The 25,000-nt window shown below is 44.0% G+C and overlaps 2 protein-coding genes across 3 annotated transcripts in view; both read right to left on the bottom strand.

Moving 5' to 3' along the window:
• The window catches only part of ehd4 (EH-domain containing 4), a 25,129-nt gene extending 20,741 nt beyond the window's left edge, over positions 1-4,388 (bottom strand). The window contains exon 1 of the mRNA XM_034562844.1: positions 3,891-4,388. Within this exon, the coding sequence (XP_034418735.1) occupies positions 3,891-4,120 (230 nt within the window). The 5' untranslated portion in view covers positions 4,121-4,388. The remainder of the gene's footprint in view (positions 1-3,890) is intronic.
• Positions 4,389-18,637: 14,249 nt separating this feature from the next.
• The window catches only part of LOC117751186 (RNA polymerase II elongation factor ELL-like), a 7,376-nt gene continuing 1,013 nt past the window's right edge, over positions 18,638-25,000 (bottom strand). Inside the window, exons 2-12 of one of the 2 annotated variants that reach the window (XM_034562837.1) lie at positions 23,821-23,865; positions 23,593-23,714; positions 22,786-22,946; positions 21,673-21,998; positions 21,433-21,557; positions 20,871-21,303; positions 20,677-20,764; positions 20,520-20,571; positions 20,193-20,364; positions 19,402-19,446; positions 18,638-19,294 (exon numbers count right to left, since the gene is read on the bottom strand). In XM_034562837.1, coding sequence (XP_034418728.1) covers positions 19,190-19,294; positions 19,402-19,446; positions 20,193-20,364; positions 20,520-20,571; positions 20,677-20,764; positions 20,871-21,303; positions 21,433-21,557; positions 21,673-21,998; positions 22,786-22,946; positions 23,593-23,714; positions 23,821-23,865 — 1,674 coding nt within the window. In that variant the 3' untranslated portion in view covers positions 18,638-19,189. The remainder of the gene's footprint in view (positions 19,295-19,401; positions 19,447-20,192; positions 20,365-20,519; positions 20,572-20,676; positions 20,765-20,870; positions 21,304-21,432; positions 21,558-21,672; positions 21,999-22,785; positions 22,947-23,592; positions 23,715-23,820; positions 23,866-25,000) is intronic. The other variant, XM_034562838.1, reaches the window with a different exon arrangement.

Below are 25,000 nucleotides of genomic sequence, written 5' to 3'. Positions count from 1 at the left end.
CAAAATACGTTGACTCGGCAATATACTGCCAACTTCTCCCCATGATTCATAGCATTATTTTCAGTTCCCATGATTCATAGCATTCCTCGGGACAGGGTGGTGCCTCGGAGCTGGAACACACACACACACACACTCTCACACACACACACACACACATACATACTCTGCAGCTCGTGTTGGACGTAAACTGAGTGCAGGTCAGTTCTGAAGGTCTGGTTTGCTTCCAAAACGTACGACTGTTTGTACCCGACACAGACAGACACACACAGACACAGACAGACACACAGACCTGCTGCTGCGTTCAAGGACAATCTGATAAACAAACCTCCCTTTCGGGGCAATCAGGAATGTGTTAAAAACAACGTGTTTTTCGTCTGGTTTTCTCGCGGCTTCTGTCGGACAAATCCTTTTTCTCTCCAAACAAACAGCTCGACCCCCGACCTCATATCTTCATTCCACTTCCACGAATGTTTCTCTCCTGCAGAGGGGTTCGGGTGACGCACGACCAAATGTCTGTAAATTGTCGTTTTGTTATCATTTCCACGAGCTCTAAAAGATCTTATCGAACTTTTGTGGAAGCAACACCTTTTAAAACGGTCCGTGCTGTAACACAATTGAGGCGTTATTAATATACGTTTTAATACACCTGTCTCCCACAGGTGTATTAATGATCTACTAAACATGCTCCATTCATGTTTTGTCAGCCGGATACAAAACGCGAGTGATTTGTTTGACGTCTGCTGTTTGTGTACTTTCGTTTCTAAGCAAGACAGCTTTAAAAATAAAAGATGTTTAATGTCCGGTTATTCCCTGCATGTGGCAAAGCAACCACAGCTCAAACCCCAGTATTTTTATTATAGTAATTAGTACTATTAGTAGTAGTAGTAGTATTAAACCCATATTCAGTAAGCCTGCAGCACCAACAGCAAATATTTAAACAATGATATATAAAAAACAAAAAACGGAACTAGAGAATTGTTTGCAAACAACAATTATTGCTTAATTTTTTTCGGTGTATTAAATTCCTCTTGATCGATTAATCAATGAATTGACTCATAGAAGCGAGCAGCCGAAAGCTCCGACTGACCTCCGGCCTAACGCCGTTACCCGGTCGGCCCGTAGGCACCAAAACAGGACGAAATATTGGAAATAGTGTGCATCGTTGTACATGTTTGAGCCTCTGTGTGTGTGTGTGTGTGTGTGTGTGTGTGTGTGTGTGTGTGTGTGTGTGTGTGTGTGTGTCAGCAGCGTGTTGATCAGCTCTTTAACTCGTGAATATGTACCGGCCTCCAGGCACACAAAAAAAAAAAAAAACGCCAGGATTAACAAGAACTGAGGTCATGAGTCTAACATGCAGCTTTTATGGATCTTATATAATAAAAAGGCAACCATGTGACCAAAGGTCTAAGCCTGACCCTTGACCTTAACCAAGATCATAGCAACAAAAAGTGAAGCAGAACAAAGTTAGAGAGGTTTTAGTACAGATTAATTATGCAAAATGGACATTTTGGGCACCATCTGTGCAATTTGAATTTTCTCATGTACCAAACCATATATTTCACTTGAGCATATTTTCACGTGAGCATCAAGGGGCCTACTCCAACTCCCTTAAAGATGCTCGCTCACAGTTCTATTCCGGGTTAATCAATAAAAACCCTGGCAACTCCAAACAGCCATCTCCTGAAGCCACAACCACCCTCTTCAACTGAGGCTACAGAGGAGCAATGCAACAGCTTCATTGACATTTTCAGATCAAAAGGTCAACACCATTCGCTCTCTGATGTCCAGCTCTCCATGTCTGCTGCCCTCTGACCCCAACACCTTATCTACGAGTGTGCTGTCTACTCTACATCTCGCTGAGGTTCAGGAGAAAGCCTCAAAAGAATGAAGTCCTCTCATCACCAAGGTTGTTAACCTTTCCCTTCAATCTGGCTGTGTCCCACCTACTCTCAAGGTTGCTGTCATCCGTCCCCTTCTCAAGAAGCCCACCCTGGACCCGGAGGTTCTAGCCATTTACAGGCCTATCTCCAACCTTGCCTTCCTGTCCAAGGTGTTAGAGAAGGTAGTCGCCTCTCAACTTCAGAACCACCTCAAACATAACAACTTGTTTTTCTACCTTTCTGGCAGAACTGAATATGTGTCACTGGGAAGATGCAAGTCCAGACTGCTCCCTGTCTCCTGTGGTGTTCCGCAAGGGTCGGTCCTCGGGCCCCGTCCTCTTCATTATTTACATGCTCCCCCTCGGTCGTGTCATCAGCAGACATCGGATGTCCGTCCACCGTTACGCTGACGACACGCAGCTCTACATCTAAACTGCCCCGAGCCCCTCTGCAGCCATTTCATGTCTCCTGTCTTGGGGAGATAAAAACGTGGATGAGCAACAACTTTCTCCAGCTAAACAGGAGCAAAACTGAAGCCCTCCTTGTTGGCCCTCCACACCAGGTTCAGTCATCCTCCATAACTCACCTCACCTTTGACCCCTGTCCTCCACAGTCACTAATCTGGGAGTTAGGTTTGACCCTCACCTGACCTTTAATGACCATATAAAAACACCTGTGCAAAACCTCCTTTTATCATCTCAAAAACATCTCCAAACTCCGCCCCACTTTAACCCTGTCAGATGCAGAGAAGCTCGTCCACGCATTCATCTCCTCTAGACTGGACTACTGTAATTCACTCTTATTATTATTATTATTCTGACAGCACCGAGCTACTGGTTCCTAGTTCCGAGTGGGCTGACTCCTGACACAATTATGATTATGATATTTTAATAAATTCTTTTAGTTGGTGTTTGAGTTGTGTTGAGATGGCTTACTAATTCTTGTAGCCCAAGTTCTGTTGTTTACTTTGATGTACAACATCAATATATTAGCTCATGTTTATTGTAATGTTTTACACAATTTAACCATAATGTGTAATATTCACACTGGGGGGGCACGGTTTAAAAAAAAAAAAAGGTGGCTCGACAAGGTCACGAGATTTCAATACGCACATTAAAAAGATTTCCACCTGATTTTCCTAACACATTAAAAAACAGGAAGCAAACCCCCACACGGGACCCTCTGCGTCTCACTGGTGGAGGCCGGCATCGAGTCCGCTCTTCATCTTCAACAACAACAGAAAAGAAAAGCTGCAGGAAATATGAGAACTGTCTGTCCGGAGAGCAGCAGAAAGGAGGAGAAAGGTTGTGTAAATAACACAGAACAATGGCGGGTCAGTTACACGGAGGGGGAACAGGGGTCATTCCCCATGAGTCTTGACAGGCTGTCACTTCAAATCACAGGACTACAGTTCCCATGAGCCTCAGCGGGTGCCCAGGCTCGTCACAATAAAAGTTATATTTTCGAAAAACGACATGTTTGTCAGGTTTGTCAAAAAAAACACCGGCTTTCACAATTAGAAAATCGCAATATAAATTCGAAGTATTATTATTATTATTATTATTATTATTATTAATGAAATGACCAAGGTTAAGCAATGTCAACACCCTGGAGGAGTAAAACTCCGAAGAAAAAGTGTCCTCATTAAACCCTCCGTGGCATTTAGCAACGCTTTACATTTAGCAGAGAAAGCCTGGAGACATATTATATTCACTAAAGTCACATTCTCACGAGACCCCCCAAAAACCTTCCTTCTTGTCACGATATTTGAAGCTTTGATGTCGCTTCCATTGCCGCCGCCTTTCTACCACAATGCAACGCGGGTGGGGCGAGAAGCGCCACAAAACTGATACTTTGTATTTTAAAAAAAAGAAAAGAAACCAGGCGGTGTCGTGAAGTGACACCTGATAAAAAGGTGGCGTTGCCCCTCACCCGGGGGAACCCCCACCCCCCCTCAGCCAACACACGCGCAGGTTCACGCCGGGGAGGAGGGGAGGGGGTTGTTCTCACCTGATGAAGGTGGTTTTTCCGGTGGAGTACTGGCCGACCAGCAGCACCATGGGCTTGCTCTGGAAGTCGGCGGCCTCCAGGGCCGGGGAGTGGAAGTCGTGGAAGAGGTAGGTCTCCTCCAGCGGCAGCAGCTTCTTGAGGTAGAGGCTCTGCAGCCCCTCCGTGACCGTCTGGTACATCTCTCCGTCCTTGTTGCGGCCACCTTGCTCCTGCTTCACCCAGCTGAACATGCTGCTCACTTTTTTTTTCTTTTTTTTTTTACACAACCGCTGAAAGCTCACGCGCTCGAGTCCCAACTTCCCTGTTTCGATGTTTCCAAATTATTCCGGAAGGTTTTTTTTTTTCGGCTCCGTCGTTCCTCCTCCAGACAGAGGAAAGAGTGTGTGCGCGCGCGTGTGTGTGCGTGTGTGTTTGGCACCTGGGAGTCTCCGCTGCTCTGCACACACTGCCTCCTCTGTGCGCGTGTTTGTGGTGACGTGACGGATGCTGGTGCGCCTACCTGGCGGGGGGGGTACCGCCCTTTTCCCCCTGTGACGCAACCAAATGCGCGCGCACGCACACGCGCGCATATATATGCATTTGTTTATTATTAGAAGTCAGCTGAATACCGGCATCCTACAATTTCAAGTTCTCAATGAACATCACATACGTATCAATACTATTCCCCCGAAGTAAAGATCAATATGAAATTAATTAATGAAACAAATAATGAGACAAATAATAATGAACACGTGAATAGATTTGGTAGAAAAATCTGTTTTCTCTTTTAAAGTGGTTTGCTTTCTTAAATCAATAAACGTGTTGTGTGGCTGCAGGCCATTCTGAGCTCTTGCCATCGTCATCTTCATCATCATCATGACGCCTCTGTGTCCTGCACCGCCCCCTGCTGGAAGAAGCCTATAGTAGATGATAGAGATTAATTGATCACAGTGATGTTCATCTTTTTATCTCTCTGCGTGTGGGCAACAGATAATTTGGACATATTTGAACACAGGTCTGCACGTGTGAGTTTAAAATTTAAAGAAAAAAAGTCATAGTATAGTATGTCGAAAACAAAATGGAAAAAATAAGAGTATGGTATGTCGAAAAGAATAATGAAAAAGTACTAAACAATTGAACTGTAGTCTGTCGATAAAAAATATATAGTATGTCGAAAAAATACCGGAAAAAATAATAGTATATGTTGAAAAAAAATTATAATAGTGTGTCGAAAAGAATCATGAAAATAATCAAAGTGTAAAGTGTAGTATGATGAAAAAAGTCATAAAAAAGTCTTAGTAAAACTAAAAAAATATGTATGTATGTTGAAAAAAAGTCATGAAAATTGTCAAAGTATGTGTATAATAACCTGTCCCTATAACCCTGTGTTTAGTCAAGAAATAATATTAATATATATATATACTTTATTGATAATAATGCACAATATGACATACAGGGATCAAAGAACAAGTATTTTCATTTGTTGTGTACGTGTTAGTCAGTTTGCAATAGTAAAGAAGAAAACAGGAAAGTAAAACAGAAAAAAACTAAAGTAAAGAAATTAAATAATAAAAGGCAAAATAAAATAAAAAAGTTATAATAATAAAACATCCACCCACAGCATATCTGGTTCTGCCCTTGTGATAACGGCATTCATTAGTTTGTTTGCATTACAATGTAAATTGTTAGGCCAAACCCATAGTACCCCAAAACCCAGAAAACAATAACAACAATCCCAGGTTTACTTCCCCAAACGAAGAGAACCGCAGGAGAAAACTAATCTTAAACTTCCAGTGCATCAAATCACTCACTAGCCTAAACAAAGTTAATCAAAATGGATTAACAGGTTACATTTTCTAATAAACAAAAGGTCGGTATTAAGCACATTTGAGTACAGAACTGACAACATGGAGAGGTATGATGACTTACTAGTAACAGAAATGTAAAAAGCTGAAATCTACCGATGTAACAAAATGAAGCAGAAGAACAAGATGTCAACAACCGTCCCACACGAGTTCAATCTGCTCGACTGTTACTCGTTTACCAGATGCTGGTCATCCTGGTGTTGAAGGAGTGCGGCTCCCCCTTGTGGTCGACCTTTAACACAGCAGGAACAAGCATGCGCAACTTCACTTCCTTTCTGGTAAAGGGCCTTCACGGGGTCCGCCAGTGGGGGGGGGGCCAAGGCCTCATCAACCGTGTTCTCGAGGTCACTAACCAGCACGGTGCGCCACTTCTCCCAAGTCCCCGCCGGGTAGAGACGTCGCCCCCCCCGGAGCGTTAGCAGCCATCTTGACTTTAGCTGTAGCCGTCGTCGTCGTCCCTCCCCGGGTGATGTGGCGGCTCGTTCGTCTTTCTGTGGCTCATTTGTCCCTCAGACGTGAATATGAAGCCGTGCAGGCAGAAGTATCCATGTGTCTTTTTTTTTTTTTTAAGATTTCATAATTTAAAAGTGGCGAAGCACGTGAGCCTCCCGTAGACACGTCTATCCCCCTCGCATGCTAACCGGAAGTCAAGAAAGACTTCTTTCACTGGTAGTTTTTTTGTCCTGAGAACAAACCTCTTGTTGCACCTAAAGTGATGCTTTGGTGATGCTAAAGAAATGACAACTATCTTCACATATATGTATTTATATAAATGTAAATACATATGACATCCAACAACTACAATATGGCCAATCTTTTGTCCTCAATTCCAAAAATAACATAGTTGAATAAATAAAAAGATATCCAAATTCAGACCACTGTGAAAAGTAGATTTATTTTATTTGTGAGATTACATATTAGATATCCCAAACCTTATTTAATATGCCTGTTAAGATGATTAGTTCTGTTTATTTATTTATATTTATTGGAAAGCTGTGAAGTGAATTTCATCTGCAGACACATTTCAGACACATTTCAACTTTTAAATGTTGACACAATCTTCAACTATTACTGTATGATTCAGCTTGTTGATCCTACTGCTGCTACTTCTTGGAACCACTGATACTTCTACTACAACCACGACTAAAACTTCAGCTGCTGAAAACTACTCTTGTTAGTATACGACATAAGTAGAGGGATCTCTTCTGCCTCCATTTCATCGCTATTTATCAACATCAGGTCTGTAAACTATTATAAACTAGTTCCACCTGTTGTTGTGACTTCCTGAACACTGACTTCCGGTGTGTTCCTTGAACGCAGCTGAAAACTGTCCGACTGGATCGCAGTGTTGTGGCCACGCCCCCTGCAGCTTAAGGCGCAGCTCTAACGAACGAGCCTAATATCACAGTATAATATTTATTATTACCAAACAGCGTCAATGTTGTCAGTGAAATAAGTATTGTTTGTGTTTATGATGAGGTGATCTGTATCCACACTGGTCATAAAAGAGACTTCTTACTGATTTATTATTATTTATTATCGTCCGTGAAAACTAGAAGAGACAAAACAGCTTCACGCACAAACAAGGAAACACGTATTGTGTCCATAAATATATAAGTACAAGATAACTTAATACGTTAATTTAATGGAGGTTACCGTGTAGACAGTAGAATAACAGACGGGAGATAACAGTCCGACATTTTTATTTTTTTAAGCTCCGCTGACACTTCCGGGAGTCACGTGACAACAACAAAAGCTTGTTTGTCATTATGAGTAAAACAAAGGCAAAACAATTAAGAGTTTAACACAAAGTACCCGAGATAACAGTAAACTAAATGCATTAAACTAATAATAAAAAACAAAAGTATTTCATAATCATATAAATCGCGTAGGTCAACTTCCGTAGTTTTCTTTTTTACCCGGCATGCTGCGGGGCCGGGAGCTGCGCATGCGTTCTGCCTGGCAAAGGCAGAACGCGTGACGTCAGAGCGTTTACGTGACGTCACTCCTGTGCCTTTGATTTTTCAAACTGCCTGAATTCTGTATATAGGCAACCAGCAGTGAAAACTTGAGAATTCTTTTTTTAGCTTTATGATGGAGAAATTTTCTGAGATGGCAGACTTCGTGAGTGCACTTTGTTGTACTGCATTTCCTGAAATTATAGAAAATAACACCATGCCCTCTGCGGAAGAGCAGGCAAGAGAGAAGAGGTCTTCAGGTCGTGAAGCCTGTGAGCCACCAACAGTTCATCATGAGATAAATTACACATATGAACGGTTGACTCAGCACTTAATAGATCTCAAGGGTAAAGTGCCAGAGTTTCAGTATGAGCTGAAGCATTGTGAAATCTACAAAAGTGTTGAGTTGTATAATCAATATATTTATAGACCAAGTGGCTATAAAAAGAGAAAGGCGAGTAGAACTCCAGTTTACTTGGACAAACTGAATTGTGAACTGGAGGTCTTAAGACAACGTCCCAATGTCATTGAAATCGAGATGTATGCAGATTTGATAAGTAAATGTGTTACTTTCGGGGACATGATGATGGATCGGCTGGAAGAGATGTTGCAGTTAACTGACCTAGAGATCAAGAAAAGGACCCCTGTGATGATCACTAGACCTCTGAAAAACAAAGATCTGTTCTCAGAACCCATGTCATGGGAGATAGAAAAAATTAACATTGTACTGGACAGAATTCTGAACATGTTGATTGGTAACATCCAGAAAACGACAGGTGATGAGTGTCACCTGATAAAACAAGAAATCTCTCATGAGCTGGACACTCTTGCAAAGACATTTCTTTGGCTGGTGCTTCAAGACCAGAAGAGCTATGAGAGGGTATTTCCAACTGGAAAGGAAATAAAAGTTGGCAATAATGTTAAACTGATGTCATACATTGATCAACATCCGGACCAGTATAAATATTGTACAAACATTGTTAGATGTACAATTACTGAGGAAGTGAAGGATTACCTCTCCAGTCACCTCAAACATGGGATGGGGCCCGAGATGATCCCAGAAAACATTACACAGATGTACGCTAAGCCACTGAACAATATATTTACTTGCCTGAAAGAGATGAATGTAAAGATCGAGACACACAAAGTGGGTCTTCTTTCATCAACTCAGGTGCCGGTGGCCAGCTTCAAGAAAGTCGTTGCTTCAGCAATTCCTGGCGCAGTGTTTGATGAAATAGAACCTGAGCCTTTTTCATCAACTCAGGTGCCGGTGGACAGCTTCAAGAAGGTTGTAGCTTCAGCAATTCCTGGCACAGTGTTTGATGAAATAGACCCTGAGCCTTGTTCATCAACTCAGGTGCCGGTGGACAGCTTCAAGAAGGTTGTTGCTTCAGCAATTCCTGGCACAGTGTTTGATGAAATAGAACCTGTGCCTTGTTCATCAACTCAGGTGCCGGTGGACAGCTTCAAGAAGGTTGTTGCTTCAGCAATTCCTGGCGCAGTGTTTGATGAAATAGAACCTGAGCCTTGTTCATCAACTCAGGTGCCGGTGGACAGCTCCGGGAACGCCGACGAAAAGAAGAAAGCGTTAATTTTGGAATTCGTGGATGTGCTGATGGGTCGGATACTAAAGAAAGTGGATTTGAACATTTTAAACTATAGGACCATCAAGGTAGATCTGTTTCAACTAACATGGACTATAGTCCATGCTGTTGATTTTGATCCCACACAAAAAGCGTTTGAAAAACTTGACAGGGCCATTTTCAAGATGCTTAATGACAAGTTGGGCGAGGCCGGATTGGATCTGTTGTCCATTAATTCATGGGAATCAGCAAGTGAGAACTGCATTGCGTCCTCTGAACCCATGATCACACCACCCAGAAAGCGCAACGCCATCTGCCGGTTCTTCTCATCCGTGGGCAGAGGCATCTCCAACATCTGCAGGTATGGAAACATTAAGGGCTCAAGAAGAGAGAGAATAGACGTTGAGTCTCTTTCACCAGCGAACGTCGCAGCTTCCGCAATTCCTGGCAACGTGTTTGACATGGCCATTTTCAAGGAGCTTCAAATGAAGCTGAGCAATGTCGAATTTGAAAAGTTGTACATTGTACAAAGTTTCAAGAACTGTGTAGCTTCAGCAATTCCTCAAGCAGTGTTTGACAAAATAGACCCTGAGCCTTGTTCATCAACTCAGACGCCGGTCAATCGCTTAATGAACGTCAAAGTTCCGCTAATTCCTTACGCAGCGCGGAACAAAATAGACCCTGAGCCTTGTTCATCAACTCAGACGCCGGTCAATCGCTTAATGAACGTCAAAGTTCCGCTAATTCCTTACGCAGCGTGGAACAAAATAGACCCTGAGCCTTGTTCATCAACTCAGACGCCGGTCAATCCCTTAATGAACATCAAAGTTCCACTAATTCCTTACGCAGCGCGGAACAAAATAGACCCTGAGCCTTCTGCAGACTCACTGCTGTGGTCCATTCAATTTACAGAACCAGAAATTGAGACTTGCATCAGCCGGTTCTTCGCATACATGTGCTTACCAAGTTGCTATTAATGTGTTTGATGTCTTTATATACACCCTATCTATGCTGATTCCGTATGTCTGAATTAAGTAGGTGAAGGTAAAGTAGGGTTTTGTCCGGCTGCTCCGGTTTTTCCCACATTCAGTCAAATTCTTTGATTTGGTATTCAAGGCAATACATAGAAGTAAAGTAGGGTTTTCTCCGGGTGCTCCGGTTTTTCCCTCATTTAGTCAAATTCTTTGATTTGGTATTCAAGGCAATACATAGAAGTAAAGTAGGGTTTCTCCGGGTGCTCCGGTTTTTCCCTCATTTAGTCAAATTCTTTGATTTAGTATTCAAAGCAATACATAGAAGTAAAGTAGGGTTTCTCCGGGTGCTCCGGTTTTTCCCTCATTTAGTCAAGTTCTTTGATTTAATATTCAAAGCAATACATAGAAGTAAAGTAGGGTTTCTCCGGGTGCTCCGGTTTTTCCCTCATTTAGTCAAATTCTTTGATTTGGTATTCAAGGCAATACATAGAAGTAAAGTAGGGTTTTCTCCGGGTGCTCCGGTTTTTCCCTCATTTAGTCAAATTCTTTGATTTGGTATTCAAGGCAATACATAGAAGTAAAGTAGGGTTTTCTCCGGGTGCTCCGGTTTTTCACTCATTTAGTCAAATTCTTTGATTTGGTATTCAAGGCCATACATAGAAGTAAAGTAGGGTTTTTCAGTTTATTATTGTATAGCCCAAGGGTGGGCAAACTACCCGTTGGGCGTTTTGATCCGGCCCGCCGAGTATTATGAATTATAAATTATAGTAAAGACCGCTGTAACGCTTTGTACCCTCGGGGCTGCGTGTGCGCGCTCCTGCAGCAGAACACGGCAGGTTAAAGAGCGCCGTCACGCTTTCTGCTGCAGGAGAGCGCGCACAAACGAAAGAGCTGAGCAATAAATGAGCATTAAGAAACATCGATGCTGGTCTGTTGCCGTCATCGTGCTTCAGGAAACTCAAGTCGGGAACGGAGAAGCGTCACCGCGCTGCGTGCCGTGCTTTCTGCTGGCGGGTCAGGCTGCAAGTCCAGCCTGCTGCTCACTGCTCACGTCCACCCCACCCCCACCCCCCATCCACCACCCCACCCCACACAGGCACGCTCACCGTAATGTACCGCATACCGCTGGAAAGAGATTACCGTAACATAGCGCATACCGCTGGAAAGAGATTACCATAACGTACCGCATACCGCTGGAAAGAGATTACCGTAATGTACCGCATACCCCTGGAAAGAGATTACCGTAACGTACCGCATGCCGCTGGAAAGAGATTACCGTAACGTACCGCATGCCGCTGGAAAGAGATTACCGTAATGTACCGCATACCGCTGGAAAGAGATTACCGTAATGTACCGCATACCGCTGGAAAGAGATTACCGTAACGTACCGCCTACCGCTGGAAAGAGATTACCGTAATGTACCGCATACCGCTGGAAAGAGATTACCGTAACGTACCGCCTACCGCTGGAAAGAGATTACCGTAATGTACCGCATACCGGTGGAAAGAGATTACCGTAATGTACCGCATACTGCTGGAAAGAGATTACCGTAACGTACCGCCTACCGCTGGAAAGAGATTACCGTAACGTACCGCCTACCGCTGGAAAGAGATTACCGTAACGTACCACATACCGCTGGAAAGAGATTACCGTAACGTACCGCCTACTGCTGGAAAGAGATTACCGTAACGTACCGCCGACCGCTGGAAAGAGATTACCGTAACGTACCACATACCGCTGGAAAGAGATTAGCGTAACGTACCACCTACCGCTGGAAAGAGATTACCGTAACGTACCGCCTACCGCTGGAAAGAGATTACAGTAACGTACCGCATACCGCCGGAAAGAGATTACCGTAACGTACCGCCTACCGCCGGAAAGAGATTACCGTAACGTACCGCCTACCGCTGGAAAGAGATTACCGTAACGTACCGCATACCGCCGGAAAGAGATTACCGTAACGTACCGCATACCGCTGGAAAGAGATTACCGTAACGTACCGCATACCGCTGGAAAGAGATTACCGTAAAGTACCGCCTACCGCTGGAAAGAGATTACCGTAACGTACCGCCTACCGCTGGAAAGAGATTACCGTAACGTACCGCATACCGCTGGAAAGAGATTACCGTAACGTACCGCCTACCGCTGGAAAGAGATTACCGTAACGTACCGCCTACCGCTGCAAAGAGATTACCGTAACGTACCGCCTACCGCTGGAAAGAGATTACCGTAACGTACCGCCTACCGCTGGAAAGAGATTACCGTAACGTACCGCATACCGCTGGAAAGAGATTACCGTAACGTACCGCATACCGCTGGAAAAAGATTACCGTAACGTACCGCATACCGCTCGAAAGAGATTACGGTAACGTACCGCCTACCGCTGGAAAGAGATTACCGTAACGTATCGCATACCGCCGGAAAGAGATTACCGTAACGTACCGCCTACCGCTGGAAAGAGATTACCGTAACGTACCGCCTACCGCTGGAAAGAGATTACCGTAACGTACCGCCTACCGCTGGAAAGAGATTACGTAACGTACCGCATACCGCTGGAAAGAGATTACCATAACGTACCGCCTACCGCTGGAAAGAGATTACGTAACGTACAGCCTACCGCTGCAAAGAGATTACCGTAACGTACCGCCTACCGCTGGAAAGAGATTACCGTAACGTACCGCCTACCGCTGGAAAGAGATTACCGTAACGTACCGCATACCGCTGGAAAGAGATTACCGTAACGTACCGCATAATGCTGGAAAGAGATTACCGTAACGTACCGCATACCGCTCGAAAGAGATTACCGTAACGTACCGCCTACCGCTGGAAAGAGATTACCGTAACGTATCGCATACCGCCGGAAAGAGATTACCGTAACGTACCGCCTACCCCTGGAAAGAGATTACCGTAACGTACCGCCTACCGCTGGAAAGAGATTACCGTAACGTACCGCCTACCGCTGGAAAGAGATTACGTAACGTACCGCATACCGCTGGAAATAGATTACCGTAACGTACCGCCTACCGCTGGAAAGAGATTACGTAACATACCGCATACCGCTGGAAAGAGATTACCGTAACGTACCGCCTACCGCTGGAAAGAGATTACCGTAACGTACCACATACCGCTGGAAAGAGATTACCGTAACGTACCGCCTACTGCTGGAAAGAGATTACCGTAACGTACCGCCTACCGCTGGAAAGAGATTACCGTAACGTACCACATACCGCTGGAAAGAGATTACCGTAACGTACCGCCTACTGCTGGAAAGAGATTACCGTAACGTACCGCCTACCGCTGGAAAGAGATTAGCTTAACGTACCGCCTACCGCTGGAAAGAGATTAGCTTAACGTACCGCCTACCGCTGGAAAGAGATTACCGTAACGTAACGCATACCGCTGGAAAGAGATTACCGTAACGTACCGCCTACCGCAGGAAAGAGATTACCGTAACGTACCGCATACCGCCGGAAAGAGATTACCGTAACGTACCGCCTACCGCTGGAAAGAGATTACCGTAACGTACCGCCTACTGCTGGAAAGAGATTACCGTAACGTACCGCCTACCGCTGGAAAGAGATTAGCTTAACGTACCGCCTACCGCTGGAAAGAGATTAGCTTAACGTACCGCCTACCGCTGGAAAGAGATTACCGTAACGTAACGCATACCGCTGGAAAGAGATTACCGTAACGTACCGCCTACCGCAGGAAAGAGATTACCGTAACGTACCGCATACCGCCGGAAAGAGATTACCGTAACGTACCGCCTACCGCTGGAAAGAGATTACCGTAACGTACCGCCTACCGCTGGAAAGAGATTACGTAACGTACCGCATACCGCTGGAAAGAGATTACCGTAACGTACCGCCTACCGCTGGAAAGAGATTACGTAACGTAACGCATACCGCTGGAAAGAGATTACCGTAACGTACCGCCTACCGCAGGAAAGAGATTACCGTAACGTACCGCATACCGCCGGAAAGAGATTACCGTAACGTACCGCCTACCGCTGGAAAGAGATTACCGTAACGTACCGCCTACCGCTGGAAAGAGATTACGTAACGTACCGCCTACCGCTGGAAAGAGATTACCGTAACGTACCGCCTACCGCTGGAAAGAGATTACCGTAACGTACCGCCTACCGCTGGAAAGAGATTACCGTAACGTACCGCCTACCGCTGGAAAGAGATTAGCTTAACGTACCGCCTACCGCTGGAAAGAGATTACCGTAACGTAACGCATACCGCCGGAAAGAGATTACCGTAACGTACCGCCTACCGCTGTTAAGAGATTACCGTAACGTACCGCATACCGCCGGAAAGAGATTACCGTAACGTACCGCCTACCGCTGGAAAGAGATTACCGTAATTTATCGCATACCGCCGGAAAGAGATTACCGTAACGTACCGCATACCGCCGGAAAGAGATTACCGTAGCGTACCGCATACCGCCGGAAAGAGATTACCGTAACGTACCGCATACCGCTGGAAAGAGATTACCGTAAAGTACCGCCTACCGCTGGAAAGAGATTACCGTAACGTACCGCATACCGCTGGAAAGAGATTACCGTAACGTACCGCATACCGCTCGAAAGAGATTACCGTAGCGTACCGCATACCGCCGGAAAGAGATTACCGTAACGTACCGCATACCGCTGGAAAGAGATTACCGTAAAGTACCGCCTACCGCTGGAAAGAGATTACCGTAACGTACCGCATACCGCTGGAAAGAGATTACCGTAACGTACCGCATACCGCTCGAAAGAGATTACCGTAACGTACCGCATACCGCTGGAAAGAGATTACCGTAACGTACCGCCTACCGCTGGAAAGTTATGTTTCTTAGTGTTCGCAATCCTTTGGAATTACGTTGCCGGAGCCGGGGTTCGTTTAGAGTTGTAAAATTAACAGCTGCATCCAACTTATTTTTCCTCAAACCCACGGGACTGCACCGCCCCAGACAAACAACACTGTTCCACTGAAACGGTTTCTTTACTTTTTAGTAATTGGCTTTTACTTGTAATTCATATTGGTTTACACAAACACTCTCCATCAGGGGCGTCGTTAGGCCTATTTTAGGGGGTCTACAGAATGTGTCTGTCGGTAGTTGTTAACGAGTGTTACCTGCTTACATTCAGGTTTACCTGTAAGTCCAGGTAGTTACAGAATGTGTCTGTCGGTAGTTGTTAACGAGTGTTACCTGCTTACATTCAGGTTTACCTGTAAGTCCAGGTAGTTACAGAATGTGTCTGTCTGTAGTTAACGAGTGTTACCTGCTTACATTCAGGTTTACCTGTAAGTCCAGGTACTTACAGAATGTGTCTGTCGGTAGTTGTTAATGAGTGTTACCTGCTTACATTCAGGTTTACTTGAGGCAAATGAAAGGGAAGTTAGAAACTGTCTCCAGTGAGCGATTGTGAACAAGTGAATTCGAAATACAAGAAATAACTATCGACATGTCTCTATTATTTGCATTGCTATAGATTATTATAATGTTTCTATTGAATGACATATTTGACACTGAACTAGTTCATCTTTATCTCAGTGATCGTGTCCAAATGAGCAGAAAATATCACTATGACCCTGAAATTCTGTTTCTTATGTTATCATAGACTGAATGAAGTAAAACTACAAAGCAAAATCACACTGGTTGAATCAATCTATGAACTGTCAGAAACAATGAATCAATCTATGAACTGTCAGAAACAATGAATCAATCTATGAACTGTCAGAAACAATGAATCAATCTATGAACTGTCAGAAACAATGAATCAATCTATGAACTGTCAGAAACAATGAATCAATCTATGAACTGTCAGAAACAATGAATCAATCTATGAACTGTCAGAAACAATGAATCAATCTATGAACAGAAACAATGAATCAATCTATGAACAGAAACAATGGATATCAGGGGCCCACATTCACCAGGGGGACACTCCCCTTGGGGCTTAGCCCCCCTTTCTTGGAATCCTACAAACGCCCCTGCTCTCCATCCATCTGATACTGGCCCGGCCCGTCTGTCAAATGTTAAAAGTCAATGTGGCCCCTGAGCCAAAAGGTTTGCCCACCCCTGGTGTAGCCCAACGTCACACATTACAAATGATCCTCAGAGGGCTTTACAATCTGTACACATAAGAAATCCCTGTCCCAGGACCTCACATCGGATCAGGGACAACTCGGTGTGTTATTTGCTTTCTGAATTACGGAAAGAATTTATGTTAATGACAGGTGCTCCCTGGACGGAGCTTTAATGACGTCATGACAGCAGCAGGTGCAAAGAAATGAGCTGCATTAGGCACGAGGAACATCGTTTTCCTACCGAAGCAGATCGCATGATATAAGAGAGAGTTTATTTATTTTGTGTACGTAGTAACGCTTTTTTTTGCTATATCAAATAAAAACAGAACGAAAGGAAGGATACAATCTCAGTTTTATTCTTTTATTCGCGTAAGGAAGGAACATCAACGTGTCTGCAGCTCTTTTAGCGGCTTAACTAGAACCACGCCGACGGAACGCCGCTACAATCATATAAATTAAAGCTGCGAGCAGCGATGTGCAGGTCCTCGCTCCTCCTCGCAGGTCGGGGGTACTGGCAGGTTTTGCTTTACCTCCCATGTAGCCTCAAAAAGCAAAAGGCACTGGTAATGGTACTCCTGGTTTACTGGGATGGGGTTCGATTCCCTGCAGTGTCCTGCTACTTGTTTGGCATAAACATGGAAGGCCATAATATTTTCCTTGTCACTGTTTCTGAAAATAACCTGTAAATAGATTTATTTACAATAATTCAGATGGCCATTCCTGTATGAGATCAGATTTTCTGACTGTTGTGCCCACATCTTTACAGATTGACTCCATTGTTTTTAAAGCATTACTTTATGGTTGGACCACAAAACAGAGTGCAGGTGGGACAAGAGGAGGTGGACTTTGATTATTATAAGTATGTTTAAACTAATCTGCACAAATAAATGTTTACCTGCTGTACTTGTTATGATGATCTGTTGATCTAGTTAAGTTCACTGTGACACCGAGATATTACATAATACATAGTATTGATTGAAATAGTTTAACAAGTCAAATAAAGTCTTCCAAACAGACCTGTGGTGGCCATTTGTCCGATAAATCAAAAATAAACATTAATCAAAGGGCCACTGACGCACCACGAGTTTGTGGTTAAGTTCAGGCAAAACAAATGCTTTTTCCTTACAGGATTCCATTTCTCTCATAATTTATTGAACGAAACCAAACAAGCAAAAAGAACAAAGGAACTCCTAACGCTGCCTCTCCTGCTCTGTTGAACACACATAGGCCTGCCCAGGTGCATGCTGGTCAAGTACCTGCCTACGCCTAGACCCCCCAGGTGCCCACAGCGTTACCCAATTCATAAACAAATGAACAAACCAAAAACTAGGTATGCCTATACAATGACAACAAATATCAAAAGAAAAATATTTAAAAATCTAACCTAAATAAGCAAACAAACAAAAATGAATAAAATAACTAAATACTATACTTCGCTTGCAGAAAGGGTTAACGCGGGCTGGAATCTCTGGATCCTGGGCTATCCACGGTGTTAGTTTCTGCAATGTAATGCAATGTAATGCAATGTCACGTATTCATTTTGTCTGTCAGCTTCGAGAATTGCTGCATTAAAAGTGTAGTATAAAAAAAAAACTTGTGTAAATAGTCAAAGTAGTCATATAAAAATGTGTAGTATGATGAAAAAAGTTATGAAAAAGTAATAGTACGTCAAAAAAATAATGAAACAAATAATAGTATAAGTCGAAAAGAATTATGAAAAAGTTATGAAAAAAAGAATGAAAATATTCAAAGAAAATCCTGAAAAAAATTAAAGTGTAGTATGATGAAAAATATAATAGTATTATTGTATGTTATAAAAAAATTCATAGTATATACTATGTTGAAAGAAATCATGAATAGAATTGTATGTCGAAAAAATTGTAAAAAAATAATAATATTATGGAAGAAATTAAAGTGCAGTATGTTGAAAAAACTCATGGAAATAGTCAAAGTAGTCATAAACAAATTAAAGTGTAGTGTGATGAAGAAAGTTATAAAAAAGTAATAATATGTTGGAAAAAATAATGAAACAAATAATAATGAAAAAATCAAAGTAGTCAAAGAAAATCATGAACAAAAACTAAAGTGTAGTATGATGAAAAATATAATATTGTACGTTATAAAAGGTACGTCGAAAAATAAAATAGCACTGTATGTCGAAAAGAATCATGATAAAGTTATGAAAAGAATTAAAGTGTATTATGTTATATATATATAATATTTTCTTTACTTTCCATCTTTAGAGCATTAATGTCCGCATGACACTTTGTAAAAATAGAGCATTATAAATGAAAAAGGAAGAAGAAAATAAAATCGTACAAATACAAATTTATTTTTAAAAAAAACAGACAGATATTTTTCCTCATGCATTCTGTAAAATACACCGCATGCAACTCATTAATTATTTATTTTTTAAATTTCTTAATTGTTCAAGCCCACATTGTGTTGAACAGAACTGGTCTTCTGTGACCCGGGGGGGGGAAGACCCCCACAGAAACCAGGTCCAGGATCAGAAACCAGCCTCGGGCACTGGCGATGCGTTCAGGGGTCCTTCGTGAGCACACCTGAACTGAGGAGAACGCCGATCAAGACCCAGAGAAAAAAAGAGGTCTTCTGCTGCTCATCAGGTATCTCATGAAGAAGAAATCACCCAAATCGATGATGGAAAATCTACAAATGTAAACAACAACAACAACAACAACAGGAAGTCCTCGCGTCCTTGGCGGTTAAAATGTCGCATTATCTCAGAGTGAAATATCTCGGTGGCATTTCTGGCGGCGTTGGCGGAGGCCGTAGTCGTTAAAGCTCGACGGCGCCCCCCTGTGGTCCGGAGGTGACCGTCGCTCACGCCTCCACGCCGTCAGAGCTGCTGCCGGTCGTACTCCGATATGAGCTTCTTGATGTGGGCCAGTTTGTTGTGCAGGTGTTCACAGCGAGTCTTGTCCTGGTTGTAGTTGGGGTTGGACTAACAACAACAACAACAACAACAACAAGGGACACAGATAAATAAAAGACGTGATTATTTAAAACAGAAATAGAGGGATAAATATTGACCAAAAAAACAGCGGTTACCTTTTTGATTTTGCGATACTCTTGAAGAATTTGATTACGAACCGTCTGTAAGAGAAGAAGACTATTAATTAATTAATGCGTTATACATTTATTATAAAACCTTTGTTGGTTAAATGTGTCTTTATTAATCCCGTAAAAGGGGAAATGTTTTCGCTCCAGCAGCATTTATACATACGCAATAAAACATTTTAAATATATGCACAATATATACAACAAATAGGAGAAAAATGCAAAATATAAAAGAAATAGAATTTTAAAAGAAAAGTACAATATATACAACAAATAGAGTAGATTAATAATATTAAATGAACTAACTAAATGAAACAGTAGTGCAAAGATGTAGCCAAGAAACAATCAATAGAAATATTCTATGAAAATATTTAATTATCCCAAAAAATATTTTATGGAGGAAGGAAAAGCATCAAAAGATAATTGTTGGACCTCAAGAGCACTTTAATAATTTATTTATATAATTATTATTAATTATATATAATTTTATTAATTTTTTCTATGGAATAACGATGCACCGTTCCTGACATGTTGATATTTATTTTTTCTTAACGACCATATGATGACATTTCAGCGTCTTTATCTTTATCGCAGCCAGTGAAGAGCAATTTAAAATTTGACATTTTCAGAACTTAAAAATGGCAAAAATTCTCCATTTCGTATGTTTTACACCTCAATTGGTGCAACAACAGAGTTTATAATAATAATACGAATAACTTAAAATGCATACGGCTCTCTTCTCGACCCTCAAAGACAGAGACGAGTGGAGTCGAGCGTCACACCTTGTACTTATGGGACTCGTGGTGGAGCCTCTTGAGCTGCGTGTCCAGCTCCATGAACTGCCGCGTCACGCCGTCGATGCGAGCGTGCAGATCTCGGTACTCGCTGTACTCCGTGTTGAAGTCCAGCTTGTAGCGCTGCCTCTGGACGGGGCTCGAGATCGCCGCGTACTTCCTGTGCAGAGGACACAACGATAATAGGGACGCTGTTGGTCGGTGAAGGACACACACACACACACACAAACCTGGAAAAACTACATCTTACAGCTGGAAATACTGTATTTTATTAATGTTTTACAGGAAGAACCAAATAAAAGGAGGTTGACTTACAGGAGATAGTCCGCTGCGTCGTCGCCGGACTCAAACAATATCTCACTCGGCTCTGAAAAGATAATAAAAAAATAAATAAAAAGAGTGTAAGAGATGATGTCGGACCAATTTAAAAATAGTGAATATTTGCCACGTCCAGTCACGAGTAAGGACTCACCGATGCAGTACAAGGAGACGTTGCCGTTGGGATCCTCTGAACTGAGATCTCGACTCCTTTCCTTCCGGGCTCGTGACCGATCCTTCTCCTGGACGCACGAAAAACAACCCAAAAATGACGATTACCGACGCGTCACGTGAAATATTTTTATTAAAAACATACTCAACCGTAAAGAAAAGAAGTGGCTTCCTCACCTGATCTCTGCGTTTGTGTTTGCTCTTCTTCCTTTTGATTGTGTGTCTGCTCAGCTCGGGCATCGCCAGAGGGGACGGGGGGCGGGCGGGGGCGGGTCGAGGGGGGTCCGGCGCCGCGACCCGGGGTCCCTCCTCGGCACGGGGCGGTGCTTCCAGCCTCTCGGCCACGTCCGCTCCCCGTCGGCAGACCGCCGACAGGGAGTCGAAAAGCGTCCGGGGGTCCAGCGTGTCCCTTTTCCCGGCGGGCCTCGCTCCGGACGTTTTGCCGGACAGGCGTGATATCCGGGGCTTCTTGCTCGCCAAAGGGTCGGTGTAGTCCTCGGGCGGGGGCGGCTTGGGGGGGTGCGCCGGGGAGGAGTTGGGGGTGTCTCGTAGCGGACTGACCTGGGCCTCCGGGACAGCCAGGAGGTTGTGCTGCGGCTGAAACAGCCTCCTGCAAAAAAAAAAGTGTGAAGAGCGGCCATGACGGAAACATTTTTTCCCGGTAAACAAATAAATAAATACTACGACGGCGTGAACACGGCGCGGGGGGGGGGCGGGGGGGGGATCTCGTTGGCGCTACCTGACGAAGATCCTCTTCAGGAGCTGCTGGTCTCCGGAGGAGTAGCCCGGCCAGTCCCTCTGCAGCTCCTTGTAGAGGCCGTCCTTCAGGACAAACGTGTTGTCTCTGCTGTTGAGCTGGCCCACCTACACACACACACACACACACACACACAGAAATAAAAGAACAAATTAATTTCCTTGATCTGTTTTTCGTTACAAACGGTTCCTATAAAGACACCCGTCTTTTATCTCCATCTACCTCCATGAGCTCCGAGTCCAGCAGGTCTTTGTCGCTCGCCGTCAGTCCGTCCTTCTGCAGCCTCAGGATGATCTCGGGCCTCTTGTACGGCCGAAGGGCGAGCAGATGCGCCAGTCTTTCCCCGAGCTGCCTCTCCTGCACGCCGCCCGCGCTCTTCCCGTTGGAAGCGCAGGCCGCCCTCTTCGGCTTGGAAGTGGCGGCGGCGGCGGCGGTTTGGACGACGCCCCTCCTGACGCCGCCGAGGAGAGACCGGGACTTGTCGGGGTGTCGGGGTTTGGTCAGGCCGGCCAGCGCGGGGCCCGGGGCGCGGACCGTCACCTTCTTGCCTAAAAAAAAAAGGGGAATATCTCACATTAAGGAGGCACAAGTTATTTAATTTATAAATGTGTGATACCACGACTCAACACCATAGGAAGAGGACATGGAGGATCACCACGTTTGTCAGACTAAATTAAATAAGAGAAGAGACCTCGTTTCACTCTCCAGAAAGCCACATTCGGGTTACAAGCATTCGGGTCTCAGTGAGCAGAAGCTGCCGTCTAATTTAGGAAATCACCTCACAGTTGCACTACAAGCCTGCAACGAGTGAGGAAGTGGGGTTTTTTTTTGCAAGAGCTTCCACTGAACTCACAAAATCATCAAAATGACGGTGTGTGTGTACGTGTGTGTGTGTGTGTGTGTACGTGTGTTCCCTGAAACAAGATGACGTGACTAAAATATCTGTTTAGAAGGAAGTGGTTTGGTGGTGAGAATAAAGACAGCGGTGACACATACACAAAAAAGCTCAATCACTGGTTTTATCGTGTGTGTGTGCAGCCTCTGTATCCTGTAAAATAACTTATTTTTGTACATACGTGTGTGTGTGTGTGTGTGTGTGTGTGTGCGCCGTACAGGACGACAGTCTCGTAGAAAACAGACAAACAGGACGAAAACCTGCAGAATAAGACCGACGGTTTCCATGTCACTGGTTACTATGCATGTTGCCGCGGCAACCGATGCAATGTGGCCGACTTTTTCTTTTTTTATATATATATATATATATATATATATATATATATATATATATATACACAGTACAAAGGCGTAACAAGCGGTGCCTGGTGCGTGTCCTACCCTGGAGGCGGCCCCCCTGCTTGATGACGATGGCGCCCCGGCTGCGCGTCTCCTCCTCGGCCTGGGTCATGCTCTGGCGAGCCTTCTCGTACGAGTCGTCCGTGGCGTTGACCGTCATCTTTTTCTGAATCACCCCGAGACACGACAGCTCCTCGGCAGACCTGGAGGAGGAGGAGGAGGAACAGGAACAGCGGGTTAAAACAAATTAAATCAAGCTCCTTTACTCCCAAAGACAACAACATCTATCTGTGGCTTGATATTATAACTCCAAAAGCCTGCGTTTGTTGTTTTTTTTCATTTTTTTTATTATCAGGACTCCGGCAGCAGATTCGATGGACAACGCTTGACATTTATTAAATGCTCAACTCCACATGTCCAGACTTCTCGGGATTTCTGGCATTTATAGAGTCCGACCTCCAGAGAAGCTCCCAGCAGGGGGGCCAGAGGCCGAAACTAGTGCAGGAGCTCAGTTAACTTAGAAACGCTTAGAAACTTCGCCGTTTGCTTTTTTAATTAAAAAAGTCCCTTAAAATCTAACTATCAAAGATATATATATATAAATAATATAATATAATAATAAATATATATATATATATATATATATATATATATATATATATATAATAATAATATTATTATTATTATATATATACTTCGCCGTTTGCTTTTTTAATTAAAAAAGTCCCTTAAAATCTAACTATCAAAGATATATATATATATATATATATATTTTAAAAAAATAATAATATATATATATTTATATTAATAATAATAAATAAATATATATAATTAAACAGTGTTTCTTACCCGGAGCCGCGCTGCTGGAAACAGTCGAAGCTTCCGTTCGGATTATCTCGGGCGACGTTGGTCAGGCCGAAGTGGAAGACCCTCAGTTCATCGGTGTTCTCGGAGCGAGGCACGGAGATGCTCTGAGGGGAGAAACAACGAGAGTCAACGTCTAAATGCACGTTGTTGTTGTTGTTATTGTTGTTGAGTTATCACACGGCAACAGGTGGAGCGGTTAGCTCCTCTCACCCCTTTGCTGCCATTGAAGCAGATGGTGGGACCGGAGGACCAGCCCTGAAGAGAGAGAAACATCATTGATTAACACACACACACACACACACACACACACACACACACACACACACACACACACACACACACACACACACACACACACACACACACACACACACACACACACACACACACACACACACACACACACACACACACACACACACACACACACACACACACACACACACACACACACACACACACACACACACACACACACACACACACACACACACACACACACACACACACACACACACACACACACACACACCCAGTTGACCTTTTCTTGGAGAGGATCTGTGAGTCCACCTGTTGGCGAGCGAGGAGCAGTGTGTGCGTGTGTGTGTGCGTGCGTGTGTGTGTGTGGTGGGGGGGGGGGGGGGGTTATGAATAGCCACACTTTAAAAGCTCAATAGAGAAACCAGATACATGCATGGCAGCATTGTGTGCATGTGAGGAGTGTGTGTGTGTGTGTGTGTGTGTGTGGCGGGTGGTTTCCACTCCTTCCTCTCTGCCTCATAACAAGAAAAACTAGGGAGGTGAGACAGGAGCGGCGCTGGTCACCTCCCCATCAGGAGGCGGCCATGTTGTTCATCCTGCTAACCTAACCGGGTTACAGGAATGACTGGAGGAAGTGATCTGTGTGTGCGTGTGTGTGTGTGTGCGTGTGTCTCTCTCTCTCTCTGTGTGTGTGGGTGTGTGTCTTTGTCTGTGTGTGTGTGTGTATGTGTGTGTCTTTCTGTGTGTGTGTCTCTCTGTGTGTCTCTCTCTCTCTGTCTGTGTGTCTGTCTGTGTGTGTCTCTGTGTGTGTGGGTGTGTGTCTTTGTCTGTGTGTGTGTGTGTCTCTCTGTGTGTGTGTGTCTCTCTGTGTGTCTCTCTCTCTCTCTCTCTGTCTGTGTGTCTGTCTGTCTGTGTCTCTGTGTGTGCGTGTCTCTCGCTCTCTCTCTCTCTGTGTGTGTGTGTCTCTCTCTCTCTCTCTCTGTGTGTATCTCTCTCTCTCTCTCTCTGTCTGTGTGTCTGTCTGTGTGTGTCTCTCTCTCTGTCTCTCTCTCTGTGTGTGCGTGTGTGTGTGTCTCTCTCTCTCTCTGTGTGTGTGTGTCTCTCTCTCTCTCTCTCTGTGTGTATCTCT

The sequence above is a fragment of the Cyclopterus lumpus genome, chromosome 22 (assembly GCF_009769545.1).
Source record: "Cyclopterus lumpus isolate fCycLum1 chromosome 22, fCycLum1.pri, whole genome shotgun sequence".
In the NCBI taxonomy this organism is placed as follows: Eukaryota; Metazoa; Chordata; class Actinopteri; order Perciformes; family Cyclopteridae; genus Cyclopterus; species Cyclopterus lumpus.
Note: the sequence above shows the minus strand (reverse complement) of the source record. Positions and strands in the feature narration are given on the sequence as shown.